This window comes from Cibotium barometz, chromosome 11, assembly GCF_041138505.1.
Source record: "Cibotium barometz isolate CiBa-2024 chromosome 11, ASM4113850v1, whole genome shotgun sequence".
Classification (NCBI taxonomy): Eukaryota; Viridiplantae; Streptophyta; class Polypodiopsida; order Cyatheales; family Cibotiaceae; genus Cibotium; species Cibotium barometz.
The window spans coordinates 60246430-60272858 of NC_141056.1; the positions used below are offsets into that span (position 1 = coordinate 60246430).

The 26429-nt window shown below is 44.9% G+C and overlaps 1 protein-coding gene across 1 annotated transcript in view; it reads left to right on the forward strand.

Moving 5' to 3' along the window:
- Positions 1-1342: 1342 nt before the first annotated feature.
- Positions 1343-26429, forward strand: part of RH36 (RNA helicase 36) — a 74753-nt gene continuing 49666 nt past the window's right edge. Inside the window, exons 1-2 of the mRNA XM_086805564.1 lie at positions 1343-2021; positions 2260-2582. Of these exons, the coding sequence (XP_086661690.1) occupies positions 1431-2021; positions 2260-2582 (914 nt within the window). The 5' untranslated portion in view covers positions 1343-1430. The remainder of the gene's footprint in view (positions 2022-2259; positions 2583-26429) is intronic.

The following is a 26429-nucleotide window of genomic DNA, read 5'->3' on the forward strand; positions in this document are numbered from 1 at the left end:
TCTTTATGTACAAACAATCAGTAACACTCACAATGCAAGTTGCTTTGCTTCTGTTTAAAAAATGTAAAAGCAAAAATTATTAATTAAGGTTGCTTAAAGTTATATTTGTTTAAAAGAGATAAATCATGTTACACACACACACACACACACACACACACATGTACATGTGTGTTTGTTTAAAAGAGATAAAATTATATTTGTTTAAAATAGATAAATCATTTATACATACACACACACACACGTGTAAATGTATATATATAATAAATTTTATACACAACTCTCTGCTATCTTAACATCATCATGATATAAGAGGGGTGGGGGTGGGGGGGAGACTTCTTTCAGAATAACCCTCGAATTGATGATCTGCGACTTTCAATCTCATGCCACTTTGCTTTGCATTCCTCAAATCTTTGTAGTTCATGAGGATATAGTGGTCTACTTTGCTTCAATAACAATACCTAGTTCCATTCCTCATGCAAATCCAAATGGGCCAACCCCTTCTTAGCTATCTTAGGCTTTGCAACCTCCCTAACTTCCCCCACACATCACCACTAGCCAATCCCTCCTTCATTTTAGCAATAATAGTTCATCTTTGAGTAACGAGTTATTGAAAATAAGTTTCCTTTTGGGAAAGGGGGCCCTACTCTCTCCCCACCAATAAGAGATATCAAAGGATCAATTCAGAGGGAAGTGATCAAAGAGGGTGGAGGTTGCTTAAAGATCCACCAAAGCACGATAAACATAATCAAGGAGAAGCTACATATAGGTTGTATAAAACAAGGTGGAAACTCTACTCCACTTTGAGATACTCCGTGTACCCTACTTGGGCAAGTATAAACCCCATCAATTTACAAGTAGCGGGAAAGCGTTGCATATAGGCTACACAAAACAAGGCGGAAACTCTACTCCACTCTGAGATACTCCATGTACCTACTCGGACAAGTAGAAACCCAACATGAGAAACTCGACATGGGTTGTAAAAACAAATCCCAACCCAACAAGCAGAAAACCACCCTAACTCTAATCCAACTCATCAACTCTAAATATATAACCCTAAAAACAATATTAACGTACCATAAAGTCAAAAACCTAAAAGATGCAACCCTAAAAATGTACAATGTGCACATTTTCTTGTTGCACCTCATGACGTGTAACCCTAAAACAAGCTTAAAGCTTCAATGTGTGCTTCGTAGGCCCAAGTTATGTCAAAGCTGAAACAATTGAACTAACCCACTTTTTTTTTTTCAATTACTGGATTCTATAGAGCTATGTATGCCAACACATCCAAGTGAGAGTTACTCCTAGTTGGCTTCTAAAGAGGGTGACTAAGACCAATCAAGATAACTAGGTCAAGAAGTAGAACGAGTTAAAAAAAAAGGAGCCAAGGTGTAGCAAAAGTTAACGGAAACAAAGGTGGAAACAAAACGAAGATGGCCGAGGCGGAGGAAGAGGAAGAGGGGCCTGCTCTTTTTTCGAAGAAGGCGAGGCTTCAGAGCTCCTGGAAGAGCAAACTGCGCGGCCCTCCGCAAGCCACGAAGTTGCTGCTTTCTGATGGGGATGGTGACAGCAGCTCCATCACAAGCTTCAACGACCTGGGCCTTTCCGAGTGGCTAACCAGGACCTGCGTCGAGATGGGCTTGAAGCGGCCCACACCCGTACAGAAGAGCTGCATCCCCCAAATCCTCAACGGCATGGATGTCCTAGGGCTCGCCCAGACAGGTAGCGGCAAAACAGCAGCTTTCGCTTTGCCCATCCTCCAGAGACTGGCAGAAAGCCTCTATGGCGTCTTTGCCCTAGTTCTTACCCCCACCAGAGAGCTGGCTTTCCAGCTCTCTGATCAGTTCAAGGCCCTTGGTTCTGGTCTCCATCTGCGTTGCTCTGTTGTCATTGGTGGTCTGGATATGATAGAACAGGCTAAAGCTCTAATGCAACGGCCACATGTCGTTATCGCCACACCTGGACGAATAGCAGACCTGCTCAGGAATGATCCTGACATAGCATCTGTCTTCAAGAGCATCAAGGTATGTGGGGTTTGCAGACAAAGCTGGCATGGGAAGATGGTGTGTAAAATGTACCATGATGATCTTAGCGCATGGGTGAATAAAGGATGCTTGTTATTGGTATAAGAAGATCATGTATGAATCGTTCTTGAAGATGGATTGAGTGCAAGCCCTTGTAGACAATGTAATTCACGTCTTTCATCATGTTTATGTATTCACGCCTTGAAGGCAACTCTCCTTAATTACAATTTTTTTGCAGTTCCTTGTTCTTGATGAGGCAGATCGAATCCTCAATGTTGGCTTTGAAGACGAGTTGGGCACTGTCTTGCATAGCCTGCCATCGCATCGGCAGACTCTCTTATTCTCAGCCACGATGACTCCTGAGCTCAAGGCTTTGCATGAGCTGTCAGGTGACAAAGCTTATTTGTTCGAGGCATATCAGGGCTTGCAGACTGTTGAACAACTGCAGCAGCTATACATTTTTATGCCTTTGGATGTAAAGGATGTATATCTTTCACATGTCTTATCCAGCTTGGAAGATAAAAGTATTCGGTCTGTGATCATTTTTGCTTCCACATGCAGGCAAGTTCACCTTTTATCATTATGCTTCAAGAGTTTTTCCAAGTGTGGATTTTAGAACAAAATCTACAATTAGTTGGTTATATCCAACTAGCTTAGCTAAGGGTAATCTCTATCTTATTATAGCCAACGAACTTCGTAAGTAGCAAGGTGAAATTCAAGCTGTTGGGGCATGGAGAAGACGGTTCTCATATCATTGGAGGAGTGTAACATGCGGAAGCTTCGGGGAGATCGGTAACTTCAATGCTCAGAAAATCAGCACACTTGTCGCAACGGAATTGACGCACAAAACTGAATGTAGATGTGCAGAAAAATAGAGAGAGAGAAAGAAAGAAAGAAAGAAAGATTTTATTAACGTCTTCCAAAAGACCGAACTCAGCCTATGAGACAAATCAGTATACCTGTGTGGGGTATCCTCTGTCATCCCAACAAAAAAATAGAGAGAGAGAGATAGAGGGAGAAGAGGACATAGTATTGGGTCCCGAATACCCTCTGTAGGGCCCCCACTACGAATGTTGTATTTGCTTTTATTAGAATGATGCAAAACTGAACATAAAAGACTGAACCTAAACCTTCTTGGCTGAGGAGAATCCTCTGCCCTTGATCTTCAATCCTTCACCCTTGTGTTAGCTCTTGGTGTTGAGAGTGGATTAACAAATCTAAGGAGGATCAAACATGGTTATGGTCATGGTTAGGTCATGATTAGAGACATGATTATGAGTGGATTAGGAGATACTAATGAGACATGGCTTAGGCATAAACATGGAAACACACGAGTTGTTATCTTCATTAGCAAGAGCCTCTTATATAGGCAAATAGTACATGACCTCATCACATCACCTATGATGTCTTACAAGCATAAGATGCCATCTCCTCCATGTGGGTATGCCATCTCCCCCATGTGGGTATGCCATAAATGAGCAAGATGCCCTCTAGGCTATATTTGAAGTAGGCGCCCATTTGAGGATGTGTCTTGAGTAATGCAATCAAGGTTATATAGCCCCTTTCAACCTTTGAATGGATTTTGGGTGATATATCCAACAAACCCTCCTTCAACCAAATCCATGACAATGCTACCTTTATGATGGCAATTCTAGGCTCTAGTTACAACATACAAAAACTAGTTATGATGACCATGCTGGTGCCCGTAGGTCTTATTCCAGTCAGGTTTACAATGCTAGCAATGATGGATGATGCTAGAATACCATAGTAAAGCTTACAATGAGATAGTTATATTTAGGATGGAGAGGTTTTTAAACATGGTATGGGCTATCCCTTGATTTTACTCAAAAGGCCCATTCTTCTTCGATAAAATTGGCCTCTTCGGAGGCCTCTTCTTGAAGCTCTTCTTTGTCTTGACTTGCGAGAAATGCCTTTTGTGCCTTTTGTTTGAAGAAACAATTTTCTTCAATATGATTGTCCTTGCCGCAGAATCCACAAGTCTTCTTCTTTCCTTTTGTGTCGATGAAGTTCTTCTTCTTGAAGTGTGACTTGTTGTTGGAGAAGTATGCCCCTTCCACTATATTCTCTTGCTTCTTCTTGTACTCCTCAAGGAGTGCAGCTTCAATGGCTTCTAAAGTAGGATCCGAAAGATTCATGAGAGTTGACACTAAATGTCCATATTCATCATAAGGCATGCTTTTCAATAAAACTGCAATGGCATCTTCCTCATCTATTGGTGCTCCTATTGTTGCAAGTTGTGACATTAGGCTTTTCATACACGGGTGAAAGAAACATACGCACAAAAGCTTAAAAGGAGACTCACTTATCAAGAGGTGAGTCAGTTGGTCCTGTCTCTTCCCTTTCTTTTCTTTATGCAAATGTCCCTTTTCTTTATGCAAGTGTCTCTGTCCTTTCTTCTCTTTCCTTGCCTTCTCTTTTTGCAACTATCTTTGTTCTGTTATTAACACTGTCAATGAAATTGTACTTTTATGAACACTGTGAATGAAAGTGACATTGTAGGTGGCCTTTTTTCGGTAATGTTTTTCATAGATGAGAAGGTAAAGACTCAGAAGCTTTCTTTTCAAGTTTAAAGAATTGGATTTTCAGCCCTATCTTGGAATGCTTCCCTTGCCCCAAATAATTTCTCTAGGATTTCCCATGCTTCAGCGGAGTTGTTTGCATTAGAGATATGATGTATGTAGTTGTCACTTAGACCTAATGCAATTATGGCAAAAGCTTTCTCATCCCTAGGTAACCATCCTTGCTCACCATCTCTAGTGGTAGGTTTTTTCTCCTTTCCACTAGCAACTCCCCACAGACCTTTCTTCATGAGAATAAATCTTACTCTAACTTGCCAGGTATGAAAACCTACCCCATTAAACTTATCAACATGAAATGAGGATGTAGACATGATGATAAAGCAAGGTCTTACCACTTGAGTATCACTCAAGGGCAGTGTCTAATGCTTTTACAAAATTAGATACCTTCACCAAATAGATGAAGGTTATTTATGAAAAATTCAGACCAGTCATGTCCTCCTGAAACATTGTTTGCTCTTGAGTTGTAGACATTGTTTCTTACCCGTCTCCTCGGCTTTTTGCTTTTCTTCTTAGGTCTCAAATGTTGAATGTTCGATGATTCAGCATCAGGTTCAGCCATTGTGATTCAAAAAATAATGTAAACAATATCATCATCACAATATAGTAATATCATCAAGTATATGGTGACCAATGTGATAAATGCTTTCAAAACAACTTCCAAAAATTGGGTCACTTGGAGTACTTGAAGGAAGTAGAGGCCTAGGTCCAAGCATCTAATGCTTTAAGTACTTTAAATATCAGTGATTTGAGACTATTTTAAGCACAAAACATTGGTGATTAAGTGGAATAATCACCCATTCATTTACTGTTAAGAACTGAAGCTCCAGAAGCTCTGTCAGTCCTACAGCCACCAAACCACGCAGCCATTTGCAAATCTGACCAGATCAGCGTGTTCGCAGCCTATGAAAACCCTTGAGGCTCTGAGGAATTAGAGATTGGTGAAGCGATGGCGATGGGGCAGCGTTTTCCCCCAAATAAAAAGGCGCCGGTTTCTGCTGCAATGCCGTTGGCTCCAGGCGCTCTCTGGCTAATTCCACCCGTCAGCAGCTTCGTGTTTGAGTTGAGAATGCCTGGCTGAGAGCTTGTGGTGAATCTTGAAGTGGGCGATGAGATCTTGATGCTCCATGGACTGCCTATCTTTTAGCCTAGATAATAGGAGAGGATAAGATATGATTAAGATAATGAAGTGCTAATTAATCCCTAATAAGTGAGATTTGGATGATGTAAAACCTGCTCTGATACCAATTCTTGGTATTGAGAGTGGATTAACAAATCTAAGGAGGATCAAACATGGTTATGGTCATGGTTAGGTCATGATTAGAGACATGATTATGAGTGGATTAGGAGATACTAATGAGACATGGCTTAGGCATAACATGGAAACACACGAGTTGTTATCTTCATTAGCAAGAGCCTCTTATATAGGCAAATAGTACATGACCTCATGACATCACCTATGATGTCTTACAAGCATAAGATGCCATCTCCCCCATGTGGGTATGCCATCTCCCCCATGTGGGTATGCCATAAATGAGCAAGATGCCCTCTAGGCTATATTTGAAGTAGGCGCCCATTTGAGGATGTGTCTTGAGTAATGTAATCAAGGTTATATAGCCCCTTTCAACCTTTGAATGGATTTTGGGTGATATATCCAACATTAGCTTCTACATGGCTGTCCTGGCCCTTGAGTTAGCTTCAGCACCTTGATGAAATATGAGATGATTGAACTGAATTATACCTTGGGTATTTATACCCCTTCAGTATGCTGATCGGTTGGCTAATATTCTCTCCACGACTTGTTTATCTAGTATTAAATGCTGATTTTTATGCGTGTTCACACTGGGGCTGCTGTCTGGCCGAGCCTCTCAAGCTGCCAGCAGCCTGCTGGGCTCTAGCCGCTTGCAGTCCAGGCTGCCCAATGGGCTAGCCAACTGATTGGGCTGGCCCAAGGCAAGTTGGCTAGCTGGCCAACAGCCTGCCCAGCCCCTCTTGGGCTGGTGGGCAAGGGCCATGGGCCCCCTTGGGGTGGCCTAAGGCCTACCCCCTGCCCAAACATGGGGTATAATCCCCTTTCTGGGGTAGCAATAATGGATGTCCCCTTCTACATGCAAATCCTACCTGTCTACACAGCGGTTTGGCATCCAGTGTCATACCAGATACACAAAACCACTGACATCTTTCTAGAGGGAGACTCACAGCGCAGACTAGCACTGTTTCACGTGCAGGACAATGCACACCTGACCTCGGATGACTGGAGTGGAATCTTGGTTGACTGGTCCCGAACTGGGCTCACATGGGACCATTTTTTCACCCCAGGTCCCAGGTCCTGCACCTTCTGTACAAATATGTCTACCTGGCATCCAAGTGCGGGATGCACGTGACATCCTCTTCTACTTAACTTGACGGAATTTGCATAGCCTCCAAATAATTCGTCAATAACGCCGGATAGTTATCGAAAAACTCTTTGTCAAGCCATATCGCTTCAAGCATGACTCAGACCGAAGACAGAGAGGCGCTCTCTGGCTAATTCCACCCGTCAGCAGCTTCGTGTTTGAGTTGAGAATGCCTGGCTGAGAGCTTGTGGTGAATCTTGAAGTGGGCGATGAGATCTTGATGCTCCATGGACTGCCTATCTTTTAGCCTAGATAATAGGAGAGGATAAGATATGATTAAGATAATGAAGTGCTAATTAATCCCTAATAAGTGAGATTTGGATGATGTAAAACCTGCTCTGATACCAATTCTTGGTGTTGAGAGTGGATTAACAAATCTAAGGAGGATCAAACATGGTTATGGTCATGGTTAGGTCATGATTAGAGACATGATTATGAGTGGATTAGGAGATACTAATGAGACATGGCTTAGGCATAAACATGGAAACACACGAGTTGTTATCTTCATTAGCAAGAGCCTCTTATATAGGCAAATAGTACATGACCTCATGACATCACCTATGATGTCTTACAAGCATAAGATGCCATCTCCCCCATGTGGGTATGCCATCTCCCCCATGTGGGTATGCCATAAATGAGCAAGATGCCCTCTAGGCTATATTTGAAGTAGGCGCCCATTTGAGGATGTGTCTTGAGTAATGTAATCAAGGTTATATAGCCCCTTTCAACCTTTGAATGGATTTTGGGTGATATATCCAACATTAGCTTCTACATGGCTGTCCTGGCCCTTGAGTTAGCTTCAGCACCTTGATGAAATATGAGATGATTGAACTGAATTATACCTTGGGTATTTATACCCCTTCAGTATGCTGATCGGTTGGCTAATATTCTCTCCACGACTTGTTTATCTAGTATTAAATGCTGATTTTTATGCGTGTTCACACTGGGGCTGCTGTCTGGCCGAGCCTCTCAGGCTGCCAGCAGCCTGCTGGGCTCTAGCCGCTTGAGTCCAGGCTGCCCAATGGGCTAGCCAACTGATTGGGCTGGCCCAAGGCAAGTTGGCTAGCTGGCCAACAGCCTGCCCAGCCCCTCTTGGGCTGGTGGGCAAGGGCCATGGGCCCCCTTGGGGTGGCCTAAGGCCTACCCCCTGCCCAAACATGGGGTATAATCCCCTTTCTGGGGTAGCAATAATGGATGTCCCCTTCTACATGCAAATCCTACCTGTCTACACAGCGGTTTGGCATCCAGTGTCATACCAGATACACAAAACCACTGACATCTTTCTAGAGGGAGACTCACAGCGCAGACTAGCACTGTTTCATGTGCAGGACAATGCACACCTGACCTCGGATGACTGGAGTGGAATCTTGGTTGACTGGTCCCAAACTGGGCTCACATGGGACCATTTTTTCACCCCAGGTCCCAGGTCCTGCACCTTCTGTACAAATATGTCTACGTGGCATCCAAGTGCGGGATGCACGTGACATCCTCTTCTACTTAACTTGACGGAATTTGCATAGCCTCCAAATAATTCGTCAATAACGCCGGATAGTTATCGAAAAACTCTTTGTCAAGCCATATCGCTTCGTGGGTTCCTTGGTCCTGAAACTTTGTGAGGAACTGTCTCTGTCTTCGGTCTGAGTCATGCTTGAAGCGGTGCAAAAGGATCTATTCTGGAACCATAACTTCAGCTATAACCTGCCATACCTAATCTGGTGTGGGCATGAGCCCATTGGGTCCACCAAGGAATGGCCTCCCCTTCCAAGTACCAACTGGCTAAGATGACCCTGCCAGTATAATTCTTTCTGACTGCGGCAAAGTAAGCTTCAAATTGATGCAACCATGAATAAAGAGTTGTGGGGTCGAGTTTACCATTATACTTATTGAAATTCATTTTCTTGGGAAAATGATTCGAGGAAGCTGTTGGTGTCAGTCTTGCGTCCAAAGCCGCAAGGTATCGCTCATGTTCCACGGGTCGCATGGCTTCGTCTTCACATTGTTAGATCTCCAATGCACGTATCTGCAACTCAAGCAACGAACTCGGCTGTGGTCGTGACCCTTTCAGAGGGTCCCTGTGTAGAGGATCTGGAATTTGGGAAACGGAAGGAGAGGGGGGAGGAGATGGAAAACGCGGAGCTGGAGAATGGGTGCGCTCTTCTAGAGCCAGTATCTGCGCCTTTTGCGCTTCCTGTACCAAATGGGTGGAACTTAGAGACAACACCGTTGTGTCTGTAGTAAAATTTTTATATGAAATGATAATGACCAGGTTCTACTGCCCAATGGAACTGGTTAGTGATCAGGGTGGACACTTCCCGAATCAAGTTATCCGGAATCTTATTGAATATCTTATATCCCCAAGCCAATGGTCAAGTAGAATCCACTAAATCAAATATTGCCGCGAATACTAAAGAAGATCGTGAATCAAGATAGAATAGATTGGGATCAGAAGTTGTATTCGGCACTATGGGCATTCTAGACAGCATATAAGGTAGCATCTAGAAGCACTCGCTTCTCATTGGTATATGATCTGGAAGCATGGGGTCAATGGAATTCGTAATTCCCAGTTTTCAAGTGGCAGTGACTTATAGATTGTCTCCGGAGCAATCGGTCATGCATTGGCTAGAGCAGCTGTTGGCATTGGGTGAGAAAAGGCTCCAGAGTAGCTGGAATGCTGATATCATCTCGAAATGGCGGAGCTTTTTGTTGATAGAAATACTAAATCCAAAAATTTTGATAGAGGTGACCCGATATTATTGTTTAATTCTAGAATGGGTCTACATCCGGGTAAGCTTAAGTTAAGATGGACTGGTCCGTACCGGATATTCGCAAAGCCCAACACCAACACATTTGAATTAACATCATTGGATGGTGTGAGATTGTTGAAGCTTGTGAATGGATTTAGACTGAAGTCCTATTTTGGAACGCTACCAGAACCAGTGCCTATGCCAGTGTGACTATTTTTGTCACGCACTCACATGACACGTGTCCTTGTCCACTTAGTATTCATGCATACGGTAGTGTGCAAAGCCGTTGGATTATTATTATTACATTGTGGGGCGGCTTGCATTTCATCTTTCTTAGCTACCTTGTCACATTGATTTGTGTGCGCCTTGAATCCAATCATCATGAATTCTTGTGTCGATTTTTTGGCCGTTCATGTGATTTACGCCAAACTCTAAATCCCTATCAACAAAACTTCCATTCTTCACAAGTGCTTTTGCAAAGTTCATTGTTCTCTCATTCGCACTTTCTCTCATTCTTGTATTAGCTCTCTATTTTCGCCTGTAGCCATGGTGGAATTGAAGAAGCTCACTGCCGTCTTAGATATGAACATCACTTTCAACTGTGTCTGGTTGGAAAAGGTGGGCTTATTGTAGTTTGCCTCTCTCCCATGGAACCCTCAAACACTCATCACAGATGTGTTGGAGTAGCTGCAGGAGGTGCAGAAGAATGGAGTTGTGAAGACATCCACACAGGGTACAAAGCTATTCACTCCATAATATGTAGCTTAGGTATTCCAATTGCCAGTTGAAGGAGCTATGGATATTCCTGCAACGATAGATGTAGACATGGAATTTTATTTTGGTTCCAAAGGAGAAGGCAAAGAGAACAAGCTGGCAAATTACAAGGATGCTTGTAATAGACTGCATTTCAGGTTTATCATTGAGATGATAATACTTACCCATAAGCTTATATACATGTCCAAGAGGACAATGGGTCTGTATTTGTATGTGTCAGTAGGGAAGCTTGTAAAATGGGCTCATCCTTTTTCATCAATTACAAGCAAAGCTTGAGAGTGTAGGTCCTCCGTCCAAAACAAAAATAGGACTATACCTCCAGTTTCTGCATAAGGGAGTTCTTGACAGTGTGCCAAACCCACTCACAACAGCAACAAGGGCACAAGGGTTATTCCCAGGTGAGAAGAAAAATGAAGAAGTTTCATGATAAATTGACTCTGGATGCAGTTGAATGAGCTAAGAAGCTCAGCTATAGAGAGTTAGGGTTTCATGTGGGAGACACACACAGAGAAGAAGGGAGAGAGAGAGAGAGACATATGTGGGGATAAGTCAACTCAAGTATAAGTGTGACTCCCCTATCACACATGTATATTTGCTCTAGTACACATAGTGCACTTAGTACATTAAAAGTACTAAGTGTACTATGTACTATAAAACTTATGGGCTTGTTGAAACCGATCCCGTCAAGTGGGAAGGACTCCGTTGGACACCCACACGCTTAATAGCACAACCTTAAAACCACAAATTTGAAATGGACAACTTAATACAACTTGAAATTTAAATGAAATGAAATGGAAAGATGGACACCAGCACTGGGGCCGGAACGGGCCGACCCCCCCCCCATGTACATATGAAAACAGTACCAAACAAATAGGCTTGAAGTCGAATTTCGATGTAGAAGCTCGAAGCAGAACGACCACTAGCGTGGTCCAATCTCTACGGTCCCGTGCTTTCATTGGACTCCGCGGAGAGCGCCTCACTGGTGTTCCGAGACCATGCACAAACAGGCGCTCTCGTACTAACGCCTGGCTCTCCCGATCTCAGCACCTTTGGACCGAGGTTCTCCAATAGAGCTTGGACAACCCGGCACCGAACGGGTGTGGCCGTAGAGGGAGTCAGGAATCCCTTATCAGATTTAAACACAAAATACTTTACTTAAATCTGAAATTCACTGTGCAGTCGCCTGTATAGGAGGTGAAGCAGCCGCCTGCAGGAGAGCCCACGCAGCCTGCTGAGAAGGGGAACCGGTAGAGGGTACAGCCGCCACAGATGGTCCAGAAGCGCAGCCTGGACAGCATACAGGTGAGGCTGCCAATAGATGGTGGGCAGCCTGTAGCATGTGCAGTCGTAGAGCAACCAGCCGCGTGGGAAAAGCAAGCGCAGCCTGCCATGAAGAGAAAGAGCACACACACACGCCTGTATGGGAGGTGAAGCAGTCGCCTGCAGGAGAGGAGGCAGCGCAGCAGTGCAGCCTTGTGGAGGTGACAGCCGCGTGCAAGAGAGCTCACGCAAGAGATGGTCGCCGTCTTTGTTTTTACGAAAGAGGCCGAAAGCGGTTCATCCCCACGCTTGAAAGGGAAGGTTTTCTTTTATAAAATTGAAGTGGTGTTACACTTTGGTGATTTCCACGTTTGCATGTGGGTGATTAGTGTGGGTAGGTGACCATGCCTACCCCCACACTCACTTAAGTGGGGCTGCCCACCTTGGCCCCTAAGTGGGTGCCCACATTTAAGTGAATGTGAACACTTAACCTTATAAAACTAAAGGTTAGAAATAAAATAATAAAAACAACATGTGCAACATACTTACCACCTGTTCACATGCACCAAAACTCGTCAGAATACAGAGCAGACTTCACGACTCACTGGCAGGCGTCCCCGCTCAGTAAGTAACACGTCAAACAGGCAAACACACAAATACATGTCATGCGAAAACAGTTTCAAACATGCAAAATATGTGTGCATGTGCAAATAATAACATGGACATATCTCCCGTTCATGGAACAAGTACAAAATATCTGTCGGCACAAAACTGGCACGACATAAAAACATAAAAACCTGGTCTTCCTATGGAGTGACAGTCCCATAGGTAAGACACAGTTCCAGGCACGAGTCTCCCTATGGTATGACAGTCCCATAGGCAAAACACAGCACGAATACTGGCTCTTCCATGGCGTGACAATCCCATGGGTCGAACACAGTCCAGGTCATACACGGGTGGCACTGGTCTGGCTCCCGTCCATACGACACCATCCTGCTAACACACGGGTGGCACCAGTCTGACTCCCGTCCATGTCAGCAAAATACTGGCCTCTTCACATGAGACACCGGCCTAGCCTCAAGTGAACGAGACGCAAAAACTGGAGATGGACCAAATGGTCGGCCAATTGGTGACATCCCCCCGGGCTTCTAAAGAGTTAACCTCAACTGAAAAGCCTCAAGATATGCCTGCAACAATTGCGGATAATCTGCAAAATAATCCTCATTTACCCACGTGGCATCAATAGGCAAATAATTCTTAAAGTTCACAAGGTATCTCTTGGAAAGCTTTCCTGCAGGTAGCTTTCTCTCCTTGTGAAAAACAATCTGTTCTGGCTGGAGGATCTCCTCAAGCTCGTCAATTTCTGGCGGATCTTCTGTGACAGGCTCATCAGGATCTGGCCCCACATATTTCCGAAATAGACTCACATGAAAAGCATTGTGAATCTTCCAATGACTAGGTAGAGCAAGCCTGTAGGACACTTCATTGATCTTCTGAATCACCTTGAAGGGTCCATAATAGCGAGGAGAAAGCTTAGGATATGATCCTTCTCGTCCTAGCCTCTTCCGAAGCCGAGCCTTCTCAAATTTCATGAATACCCAATCACCTTCTTTGACTTCCATGTCCCTTCTATGCTTGTGAGCAGCCATTTTATGCTTATCCTGAGATCTTGCAATGGCTGTCCGTACCTGACCAAAGGCAACATCCAAGTCACGAACATATTCATCAGCTGCAAAAATGTCATCCTTGGTACGAAGGATGGGTGGCAATACCACTCTGCCATAGATAATCTCAAACGGAGCCTTTCCTGTGGAAGCATGGATTGTATTGTTGTATGCAAACTCAACAAGTGGAAGATACTTCTCCCATGCACTCTTTTGATCTGCCACATAACACTTCAATAAATCCAACACGGCTGAATTTGCAGCTTCACTTTGGCCATCCGTTTGGGGATGATAAGCTGATGAAAACTCAAGTTTAGTACCCATATTATAAAATAAAGCCCTCCAAAAAAGGCTTGTAGTCCTGGGATCTCTATCCCCAACAATGGATTTAGGCATACCATGATGCTTGAAACTATTAGCAAGAAAAAGCTTTACCATATGATCAGCTTTGATGGTTTTCTTGACAGGCAAGAAGTGAGCTTGCTTGCTAAATCTGTCCACAATAGTCCAAATAGCATCATTCCCATGCTGGGATCTAGGCAAATCCATAATAAAATCCATCGTGATACTTTTCCAAGGTTGCGAGGGAATAGGCAATGGCTGAAGCAAACCTGGAGGCTTTTGCCTGTCAAATTTCACCTTTTGGCAAGTAATACATGCACGCACATAAGCCTCAATGTCTTTACGCATGCTCGGCCAAAAGAAATACCTCTGAATCATGCGTGTAGTAGGCATAATACCTCGATGACTAGTATATGGTGGAGCGTGACATTCGTCCATAACCTTTGGACGCAAATCCTTTACCACACATCGGCAATTATCCTTCATGAGATAACCCTCGTTGATAACATAAGAGGCATGTGAATGACCAGCCATCAAATCAGTCCATATATGGCAAAAATCAGCATCCAAATGATTCAAATCTCTCATAGCAGATAGGTCTCCATGAGAGGCCACTGAGACTGCAGCAACATAAGGCCTCCTAGATAGTGCATCGGCCACCACATTTTTCTTTCCTGGAGTATGCACAATCTGAAAATGTAACATGGAAAGAAAGTTTGCCATTCTCATCTGCTTCTCTGAAAGCTTGGTTTGAGATAGAAAGTATCTCAAGCTTTGATGATCTGTCTTGACTACAAATTCAGCCCCAAGAAGGTAGTGTTTCCAAATCTTTAAGGCGTGAATTACAGCCAAGAGCTCTTTCTCATAGATATCCATATGAAGCTCAGCATCATGCAAACGACGGCTCTCGTATGCAACTGAATGCCCTTCTTGATTTAGGACAACTCCTATGCAATCACCACAAGCATCACATTCAACCACGAATGACTTGTGCAAGTCAGGAACAATCAATACTGGACCACATATGATCGCGTGCTTGAGCTGCAAGAAAGCATCCTGTTCCTTTGAAGTCCATTTGAAAGCAGTTTTCTTCTTCGTGAGATCATGTAGAGGAGTGGCAATCATGGCGAAATGCCTTATGAAACGCCTGTAATACGAACATAATCCCAGAAAACTACGTACTTGATGTACGTTTTGCAATTCGGGCCAATTCCGAATGGTCTCTATCTTTGCAGGATCCATTGTAACTCCATCTTTGGATACAATATGACCCAGATAATGAATCTCTGAAAGGAAAAACTCACTTTTCTTGGCATTGACGAAAAGTTTATGCTTCCGCAACTCTTCGAACACTGTGACCAAATGAGTTCTGTGTTCTTGCTCATTCTTGAAGAAAACCAAGATATCATCAAAGAAGACTCCTGTAAACTTGCGATGGGGTCGGAATATCCTATCCATCATACGATTAAAAGTAGCAGGAGCATTGGTGAGACCAAAAGGCATTACCAAGAATTCATATAATCCGAAGGCTGTCTTGAATGCAGTCTTATGGACATCTTGTGGCACCACGCGTATCTGGTGATAACCACTCTTCAAATCAAGTCTGCTAAAGCAAGCTGAGCCATCAAGCTTATCCAAGATATCATCAATACGTGGAATAGGAAATCTGTTCTTGATGGTAACTTGTTCAAAGCTCTATAGTCCACACACATACGGAATGATCCGTCCTTCTTTTGGACAAGAAGCACAGGAGAGCATTAAGGTGAGGAACTGGGCTGAACCAAACCTTTCTTGACGGGAGAGAAACAAGAATTAGGGTTAGGTTAAGAGTTCATGTGGGAGACATACACAGAGAAGCAAGGGAGAGAGAGAGAGTTGTGGGGATAAGTCAACTCATGAAAAGCATGAGTGTGTGACTCCCCTATCACACATGTATATTGCACTAGTACACATAGTGCACTTAGTACATTAAAAGTACTAAGTGTACTATGTACTATAACTTATGGGCTTGTACACACTATAAGGGTGGGCATAACGCCTTTACCCCAACAACCTCCCACTTAAAGGCAAAGTGCCCTTAAGTAAAGGAAAAGAAAAAATCAGCATGTACATGATAATATACAAGGCCATATCAAGGCTGAGAATGGCCTCATCCAATGCCCATCAAGTGTCTGCAATAAGCAAACCGCTCCGGAGGCAAACTCTTCGTCAACAGATCAGCCGGGTTGTCATCCGTGTGAATCTTAACAAGCTGAATTTGCTTGTTCTCTATCACCTCTCTGATGAAGTGATACTTCACATCCACATGCTTCGTCTTTGCATGAAAGACAGGGTTCTTTGCCAACTGGATGGCACTCTGACTGTCACAATGCAACAATGGAATATCCCCTGTATAACCCAAATCAACCACTAACCGAGATAGCCATAATGCCTCCTTGCAAGCCTCTGTGGCTGCAATATACTCGGCCTCTGTAGTAGATAAGGCTGTGCACTTCTGCATCCTGGATATCCATGACACAGCACCTCCTGTGAATGTAAATACATAACCGGTAGTAGACTTCCGGTTATCTGGATGACCGGCATAATCCGAATCCGTGTAACCATGCACTAATGCATCCTGTTTGCCAAAACAAATGCACATATCCTGTGTGCCCTTCAGGTATCTCATGACACCTTTCACTGCTTCCCAATGCTTCTTGCCAGGGTTGGCCATGTATCTAGAAACCACTCCCACTGCAAATGCAATGTCCGGCCTAGTAGCAACCATGGCATACATGAGACTGCCACAAGCTGAAGCATACGGAATCTTGGCCATATCAGCCCTGTCTCTATCCGACTGTGGGCTGTCCATAGCACTGAGTTTCACATATGGAGGCAAAGGAGTACTAGCTTTCTTCCCCCCGTCCATATTGAACCTCTGCAAGACTTTGCCAATGTATTCCTTCTGAGACAAATACAACACATGCTGATTTCTGTCCCGAAGTATCCGCATACCCAAGATGTGATTTGCATCACCCAAATCCTTCATATCAAAGGTTTCATGCAGCCTCTTCTTCAAGGCATCCATCTTTTTACGAGATTTCCCGGCAATCAACATATCATCAACATACAAGATGAGGATCAATAGACTGCCATCCAAAGCTTTCTTGGTGTACAAGCAGTGATCTATGTCACTTCTCCTGAATTTCTGTGATTTCATGAATGTATCAAATTTATGATACCATTCTCTTGGTGCCTGTTTGAGCCCATAAAGACTCTTTTTCAGCTTGCATACAAGCTTCTCCTTTCCACTTTCTGCATAACCCTCTGGCTGCTGCATATATATCTCCTCATGAAGATCACCGTGAAGAAAAGCAGTCTTTACATCCATCTGAATCAAGTCCAGATCATCATGTGCAACCAAAGCTAACACAGCTCTAAGTGTGGTCATTTTGACCACTGGAGAGAACTCATCAAAGTCCACACCATATTCCTGCTTGAAGCCCTTAGCCACTAACCTGGCTTTGTATCTTGGCTTAGCATCTGATGCAACTTTGAGCCTGTATACCCACTTGCATGGCAAAACCTTCTTGCCTGCAGGCAAATGCACCAACTTCCATGTTTCATTTTTATGCAGAGAATCCATCTCTGACTTCATGGCACGCTCCCATAGAGCTTTGTCTGCCCTCTGTAAAGCCTCCTTGTAACATGAGGGCTCCCCACAGTCAGTGAGCATCAAGTAGTCAACCCCTGGAACAAACCTGTCAGGGGCTCTGGAGGGTCTAGTGGACCTCCGTACCCAATGACCATCATTTGCAGGTTGCTGTCCAGCCTGCATATCACCCATTGGTGGCTCCTGTTCCATGCCATAAGGCTGAAATATCATGCCCGGTATCTCCTCCAACTGTGGTATATCCATAGGGATATCTTCTGCCATATCTGGCTGTCCATTTGGACCATTTTCAGCACCATTTAAGGGCTGGTTTTCCTGCTGTAATGGCTGATTTACAGCCCTTTGTTGTTGTCCATGATGTCCATCATCATCAAAGATGACTCTGCCAGGCTCCTGTTGCCTTGCAGGCTCCTTATACATGCATGTTTCATCAAAAATGACATCATTGCTGCGTATGATCTTTCTATTCATGGGATCCCAAAGTCTATACCCCATTTCACCTTTGTCACCATATCCTAGGAATATGCATTTGTGAGACTTAGGATCAAGTTTGGTGCGCATTTCCCTGCGTATGTGCACGTACGCAACGCAACCAAACACTCTCAAGTGCTTGTATGACGGAGGCTTCCCTGTCCATACTTCTTCTGGCACTTTCCCACCAAGCCTCGTGTTAGGTGACCTATTTATAAGGTGAACGGCTGTCATAACAGCTTCAGCCCAAAAACCATGAGGTAATGCAGCATGTGACAACATAGAACGGACCTTCTCCTGAATGGTCCTGTTCATCCTCTCTGCTGTCCCGTTTTGTGGAGGATCATAAGGAGTAGAGAGCTCCCTCTTGATGCCTTTAGCATCACAAAAGTCCTGAAACTGTTTGGACGTATACTCTCCACCATTGTCGGAACGCAAAGCCTTCAGTGTTTTGCCAGTTTGATTCTCAACAAGAGCAACAAACTTCTGAAACACTGAGAATGTATCACTCTTCAAACGAAGAGGATAAACCCACACCTTGCGTGTGGCATCATCTATAAAAGACACAAAGTACTTTGCCCCTCCCAAAGAAAGCTGAGGCATCTCACATACATCTGTATGCACAAGCTCTAACTGAGCATCTTTCTGTCCAAGAGCTTTCTTGTGGGGGCACTGTAGTTGCCTACCATATATACAATGCTCACAAAACTGAAAACTTGAAAACTTTAGAGAAGGCAAGTAACCCAAACGAGACAATTGCTCCATTCCCTTGACACTCATGTGTCCCAACCGGCTATGCCACATAGAGATTTCCGGCAGCTCGGTTGCATTTACATTAGCATGGTGACAAACACCTGCATGCATAAAGTAAAGAGTGTCCACCTTAGAGCCTCTGGCAATAACCAGTGAGCCCTTACTAATCTTCCACTTTCCACTACCAAATGTGGTAACATAATCAGCATCATCAAGCTGTCCAGTAGAAAGCAGATTCTTCTTGATCTCAGGCACATGCCGGACATCATGGAGCATAAGCTGTGAGCCATCTGAAAATACAAGCCTCACATCACCTCTGCCAAGTATCTTGCATGCATGGTTATCACCCAAATAAACCACTCCTTCATTGCCAGCAGTGTACCTGACAAACAAGTCTCTGCAACCTGTGACATGAAAGGAGGCACCTGAATCAATGATCCATGAGTGCATACCATGACCACCTGTAAGAAGTGAATGGGCATCAAGTGAAGAAGTAAATAGGACCTCATCCTCACTGCCACCTGCATGTGACACATTGATTTCTTCGATCTTGACTCCACTTTTGCCCTTTGGCTTTACATCTTTGGCTTCATCCTTCTCTTTGTCTTTGCCTTTTCCCTTTTCCTTTTGATCATTTTTCCATTTGTAGCATTGCTTTTTGATGTGTCCCTTCTTGCCACAATAATGGCATTCCAAATCCTTTTTGGAGCGAGACTTGCTCCTTCCCCGTTCTTGGCTTTTCCCCCTTTGCTGGGATCTCCCATGTGCATTCATTGCATTGGACTTTCCAACAGAGTTGTTCTTCCTGTTCATCTCTTCTTGAAGAAGAGCACCCTCAACATCTGCATATGACAGCATAGCATTCGAATTGCTAGTGGCTGTCCTGAATGTGTCCCAACTCTCTGGCAAAGTGCATAACAAAAAAGTGGCTTTGAACTCATCGTCCATTGCCAACTTTTGATTTATAACCTGGCTGACAATACCATTAAACTCATTGAGATGGGCTGTCATAGAAGCCCCTTCCTTCATCTGAAGACCTATGAGTTTCTTCAACCAATACACTTTGCTCGAGGCACTTTGTTGGGCATACAAGTCCTGCAATCTCTGCCACATTCCCCAAGCTGTCTTCTCTTCACGAATGCTGAAAAGTAATGAGTCTGACACAGACAACATGATAGTAGATCTTGCCAGCTCATCCATATCTTCCCACTCTTCAGCCGTAAGAGAAGCGGGCATCACACCCCTTTCTTTGATAGGCTTGTGCTGCTTTTTCTGGAGCAACACATTGTAGCACTGGGTTTGCCAAATATCATAGTTATGCGAGCCTTCAAGTTTCTTGATGTGAAGCAATGAAGAGCTCTCACCTGTGGTTGCCATAGCAAAATGCAACTTGTCAATGCCTGACTCCCTGCAAATGTGCAAACACTGCACCCAAAGCACACAGAGTGCTCACAAATGTTCTCCCAAGCTTTATCTCCCACTGCGGAAGCAAGAATGCAACTTTTCTCCCACTTTATGTGATGAAAACACCAAAATCTGGTTGCTGCAGATTTTGGACAGCACCTTAAATGTGCTCTTTTGCCCTTCCAAAGTACTGTACAGCAGTACTAAGTGCTCACCAATGATGTACCAAACCTGTACCGGCAATTTCAGCAGCTGAATTTGAACCTTTTGATCACTCAAAACAGTGTACAGCCATGCCAAAACATGCACAAAGCTGTGCCAAATATGTACCAGCAGGTACAATAGCAATAAATGCTCTCCTGGCTGTCCAAATGAGTGAAAATCAGACTTTTACAGTCCTGTACACTGCATAAAACAGTCCCGAACAGAAATTGGGCAAAAGCCCCTTGACTGCAAGCTGATTTTTGAGGATTCAAGGCATAAATGTCTTGCCTGCTGCTTTGCCAAGCTCAACAAGCATACAAACTTGAAAAGCCCCTTGATTTGAGATCAATTTCTGATCATGCATGGTACATTGGCGCACATGAAGGCATCCAGAGTGTTCACGATGCTTCCCCCTGGCCACATATACATCAAATACATGAAAGCCCCTTGATTTACAGGCACATTGAGTGCTTGTATGGAATCAACACATTTTCCACAGCATCAAATGCGATTGCCTGCATGCAAATCGACCAAATCGGCACAAAAGCCCCTTGATTTGCACTGCAATTTGCTGCAATTTTGCCCAAATGTGCGATTTTTCACATCATACAGCATGTATGAGTGCGTAATTGCACAATTACATCAAAAGCCCCAAATTTCGACATCCAATTTCCTGCAAATTGATCCTGATTTGACCAATTTCCTGCAAATTGATCCTGATTGTGACCAATGTCACCCAATTTTGCCAATTTTGCTCAAAATTGAGCAATTTGGGCACCTGCACCTGCACAATTGCTTGAATTGATAAGAAATTCGCAAAATTGAAGCAAAAATACCTCTGAAATTTCTGATTTTTCTTGCAGTATAGGAGAGCGTCGATTTTGCTGTTGATGCTGCTGCTTGCAGGCTTCTGTGCAGGTGGACACAAGGGAGTCTTGCCAAGCCTTGTGCAGAAGGCTTTCATTCAGCTCTGCGACTCCAGCCCAGCGGTCTTGAAGGACCCTTCTCTGCGTTTCTTTTGGAATTACCGGTCACGGCAGAGTTCAACGAGCGAACACGTACTGTGGTGCACGGATGGCTGAAGCGAGGGCGGCTTTGGGCCACGCGCTGATGATTAACACGCCTTCGTCAATGCTTAACGCCCGCCAGTGCTCCACGCTCGACGCCTGGCTTTTACGCTCAGTCGGCTGCAACGCCTTTGTTGTGATGCAACGCCCGCCTGGTAGCGCTTGCAGCTCGATTGTGTATTCGCTCGACTGCTCACACTCGACCTCCGCCTAGTTCGCACAGCCGGCGCCTTGTTTGCCTGAGGTCGACGCTTAGCGCTGGCGCCTTCGCTCGTTGCCTCAGCCACGCTACACGCTGCATTCGCCTAGCGCTGTGCGCTGGAACTCCACGTTCGCCAGCTTCACGCTGTTCGCCTGGGTTCGCTACGATGCGCCTTCGCTCGTTGCCTCTTCACCGAGTAGCATGGGCAGCCTGGGCAGCCACGTATGCTGGCTGGGGCAGCTGGTTGGCCATTCCTTTTGTGCTGCAAGGAGCAGGGCGACCAGTGTGACAGGGCTGTCTCATGCAGGAGCCATCAAGGAGAAAAGGGAGGGAGGGATCACTAAGGGCTCTGATGCCAGTTGACGGGAGAGAAACAAGAATTAGGGTTAGGTTAAGAGTTCATGTGGGAGACATACACAGAGAAGCAAGGGAGAGAGAGAGAGTTGTGGGGATAAGTCAACTCATGAAAAGCATGAGTGTGTGACTCCCCTATCACACATGTATATTGCACTAGTACACATAGTGCACTTAGTACATTAAAAGTACTAAGTGTACTATGTACTATAACTTATGGGCTTGTACACACTATAAGGGTGGGCATAACGCCTTTACCCCAACATTTCTCTAAAAGCTCGTTTACTTGCTTCATTATTTCTTCTTGTTGTGTAGCACTCACTCGGTATGCGGGTTTGTTAGGTGGAGAACTACCTGGCACAAGATCTATGCGATGGTCTTCGGGCCTTTGGGGAGGTAATTCACCTGGCAACGAGTCAGCAAAACAGTCGTTGAATGCATTAAGAAAATTCAGCCTATCATTAGACATAGCATCCACATTTTGATGATTTGGCACAAGACTATCACGAACAAAAACCAAGTACGCTGAAAGACTCTTTTTCATTGCTTTATTGATTTGGATGTGTGATACAAGTGGGATGGAATCTCCTTCTTTGCCAGCATCATTAAATGCATGCGGCCTTTATGCATAAAAGAAATCATATTAGACTTGTAGTCTGTGCGGGGCTCAAGCCTATGGTGCCACGGCTTGCCCAACAATACATCACATCCATTCAGTGGAGCAACTAGGAAATGCTCATTATCAAGGTAGCCCTGGATATGGATGCGCAACTTCCCTATCAAAGGGGTAACCTGCACCTCTTTACCAATAAATGCAGCTTCGGCTTCAATCTGAGGTCCCATATTTTCAACCTCAATACCCAATGCAGCTGCCATTTGCATAGAGATGAAATTGTCAATTGCACAGTCATCACACATGAAGAGTGCGGGCTGATCCTTGATTTGCCCCCAAGCCTTGCAAACCATTCGCTCTTTTGCATCATGACCTGTATTTCCTTGCACATCAGGAACTGCATGTACAATAGCTTTGGTGTGCTTATCCTTGTGCTTTGATTTGCGATCTGGGCATTGTCGGAACATGTGGTCTTTGCTACCACAAGAAAAGCATTTTCCATCCTTGGGATATTGCTCTCTTTGCTCCGGGGTTAAGCCGAATTTGTTCTTCCTTGGGCCCTGTTCTTTAGATGTGTTATTTTCAGCTTTACCACCCTTGTAGGGCTCCCGGAAGTTCTTTTTAGGTGGCTGTTTACCCTTTTGCTGATTTGGGACAGCCTTGTCTTTTCCCTTGGAACCTCCTTGATCTTGCTTAATCTTGAGCACCAATTGCTCCGTAGCAAGAGCAGAAGCTGTGAGTTGTTGCAAAGTATGTTTCGGGTGCAATTCTATGCCCGAACGATATGCTGGTTGCAGTCCAGAACGAAACTTCCTCTTTCTTTCATCCTCAGTGATTTGCATGAAGGGAGTCACTTCCAGCAACACTTTCCAGAATTTGTTAACATACTGTTGCACACTTTCATTATCTCTTTGCTCTAGCCTGTCCCACTTTTGAGTGAGAGTTTGCTGTGCATTGGGTGGCAAGAACTGAGCATAAAATCTATCCTTGAATTCCTTCCAAGTGGAGATGGGATCCTTGGTGATCTTTTCATTGATCCACCAATGAGCAGCAGTCCTTTCAAAAACATGCTAGCATGGCGCACCTTTGACTTTTTTGTGAAATCCTCATCGCTAAAAGCAATGTCGAACTGTGCCACAAATGCTAACACCTTAGAAGCATCATGTTCACCATGAAAAGCATCAAATTTGACAGATTTGTCACCTGCTTTGAATTCCTTGAGCTTCCTGGTATGAGGCTCATGGTCTTCTCTTTTCCTTTTCCCCTTATCCAACGGGGTAGCCCTATCTGCATTGGCTCCATGGGCCGTCATAGAAGTTTCATGGGGCACGGTGGCATGTGCTCCACGAACTCGAAACTCAGATGCATGTGACTTACCTCCATATAGTAATGTCTCTCCATGAGACAACTCAGAAGGCAAAATTTTTCTCATACGTTCCATTTCAGCCCTCATAGCATCAGGCTCTTGTTCAAGCATAACTGTCTTTCCTGGAGGTTGACCCTTTGATTCACTATGATTAACCCTTTCAAGGGGCTTGTGTCTACCTCGTAGGGCATCAGACACACGAGAGGCACTAGATGGACCCCTCGAATTTGGCACTTCCAAAGGGTTGCCTTGGCTGTCAATTGTGTTTTAAGTTTGCTAAAAGCGGGATGTCCAGTACACAGCTTCGTTTCCCCACTAGGAAGAGGGAAACATCCGTGCTCTGATACCAATGAAACCGATCCCGTCAAGTGGGAAGGACTCCGTTGGACACCCACACGCTTAATAGCACAACTCTAAAACCACAAATTTGAAATGGACAACTTAATACAACTTGAAATTTAAATGAAATGAAATGGAAAGATGGACACCAGCATTGGGGCCGGAACGGTCCGACCCCCCCCTCGATATATGATAGGGTTCCAAGAACCAGATGATGTCCATGTACATATGAAAACAGTACCAAACAAATAGGCTCCAAGTCGAATTTCGATGTAGAAGCTCGAAGCAGAACGACCACTAGCGTGGTCCAATCTCTACGGTCCTGTGCTTTCACTGGACTCCGCGGAGAGCGCCTCATTGGTGTTCCGAGACCACGCACAAACAGGCGCTCTCGTACTAACGCCTGGCTCTCCCGATCTCAGCACCTTTGGACCGAGGTTCTCCAATAGAGCTTGGACAACCCGGCACCGAACGGGTGTGGCCGTAGAGGGAGTCGGGAATCCCTTATTAGATTTAAACACAAAATACTTTACTTAAATCTGAAATTCACTTACTTGTGGATGGCTGATAGAAAACCAATACTCGTGGTGTTTGTGTAGAAGATGAAGCCACCCAGGAGATGCAAAGTCCCCTTGTAGAACGCCAGTGGAGAAGATGTGCCACTACCGCAAAAGTCCACAGCCGCCTGCTGCTGTGAGAGGAGGAGTACCCACTTGCAAGGGAGAGGATACCCGACTGCAGCGTGGGAAGAAGATGGTGTGGAGGAGCAGCCTGTTATGAAGAGAGAGTACACCCACAGTTGCCTGCAAGAGAAAAAGGGCAGCCTGCTGCAGAGCAAGTGCAGCCACCTTATATGGAGAAGAGGGATACCTGCTGCAGCCGCCTGTGGGGAGTAGAAGCTGCAGGCGAATAGGTGCAGTCGCCTGTATAGGAGGTGAAGCAGCCGCCTGCAGGAGAGCCCACGCAGCCTGCTGAGAAGGGGAACCGGTAGAGGGTACAGCCGCCACAGATGGTCCAGAAGCGCAGCTTGGACAGCATACAGGTGAGGCTGCCAATAGATGGTGGGCAGCCTGTAGCATGTGCAGTCGTAGAGCAGCCAGCCGCGTGGGAAAAGCGAGCGCAGCCTGCTATGAAGAGAAAGAGCACACACACACGCCTGTATGGGAGGTGAAGCAGTCGCCTGCAGGAGAGGAGGCAGCGCAGCAGTGCAGCCTTGTGGAGGTGACAGCCGCCTGCAAGAGAGCTCACGCAAGAGATGGTCGCCGTCTTTGTTTTTACGAAAGAGGCCGAAAGCGGTTCATCCCCACGCTTGAAAGGGAAGGTTTTCTTTTATAAAATTGAAGTGGTGTTACACTTTGGTGATTTCCACGTTTGCATGTGGGTGATTAGTGTGGGTAGGTGACCATGCCCACCCCCACACTCACTTAAGTGGGGCTGTCCACCTTGGCCCCTAAGTGGGTGCCCACATTTAAGTGAATGTGAACACTTAACCTTATAAAACTAAAGGTTAGAAATAAAATAATAAAAACAACATGTGCAACATACTTACCACCTGTTCACATGCACCAAAACTCGTCAGAATACAGAGCAGACTTCACGACTCACTGGCAGGCGTCCCCGCTCAGTAAGTAACACGTCAAACAGGCAAACACACAAATACATGTCATGCGAAAACAGTTTCAAACATGCAAAATATGTGTGCATGTGCAAATAATAACATGGACATATCTCCCGTTCATGGAACAAGTACAAAATATCTGTCGGCACAAACCTGGCACGACATAAAAACATAAAAACCTGGTCTTCCTATGGAGTGACAGTCCCATAGGTAAGACACAGTTCCAGGCACGAGTCTCCCTATGGTATGACAGTCCCATAGGCAAAACACGGCACGAATACTGGCTCTTCCATGGCGTGACAATCCCATGGGTCGAACACAGTCCAGGTCATACACGGGTGGCACTGGTCTGGCTCCCGTCCATACGACACCATCCTGCTAACACACGGGTGGCACCAGTCTGGCTCTCGTCCATGTCAGCAAAATATTGGCCTCTTCACATGAGACACCGGCCTAGCCTCAAGTGAACGAGACGCAAAAACTGGAGATGGACCAAATGGTCGGCCAATTGGTGACATCCCCCCGGGCTTCTAAAGAGTTGATGTCAACTGAAAAGCCTCAAGATATGCCTGCAACAATTGCGGATAA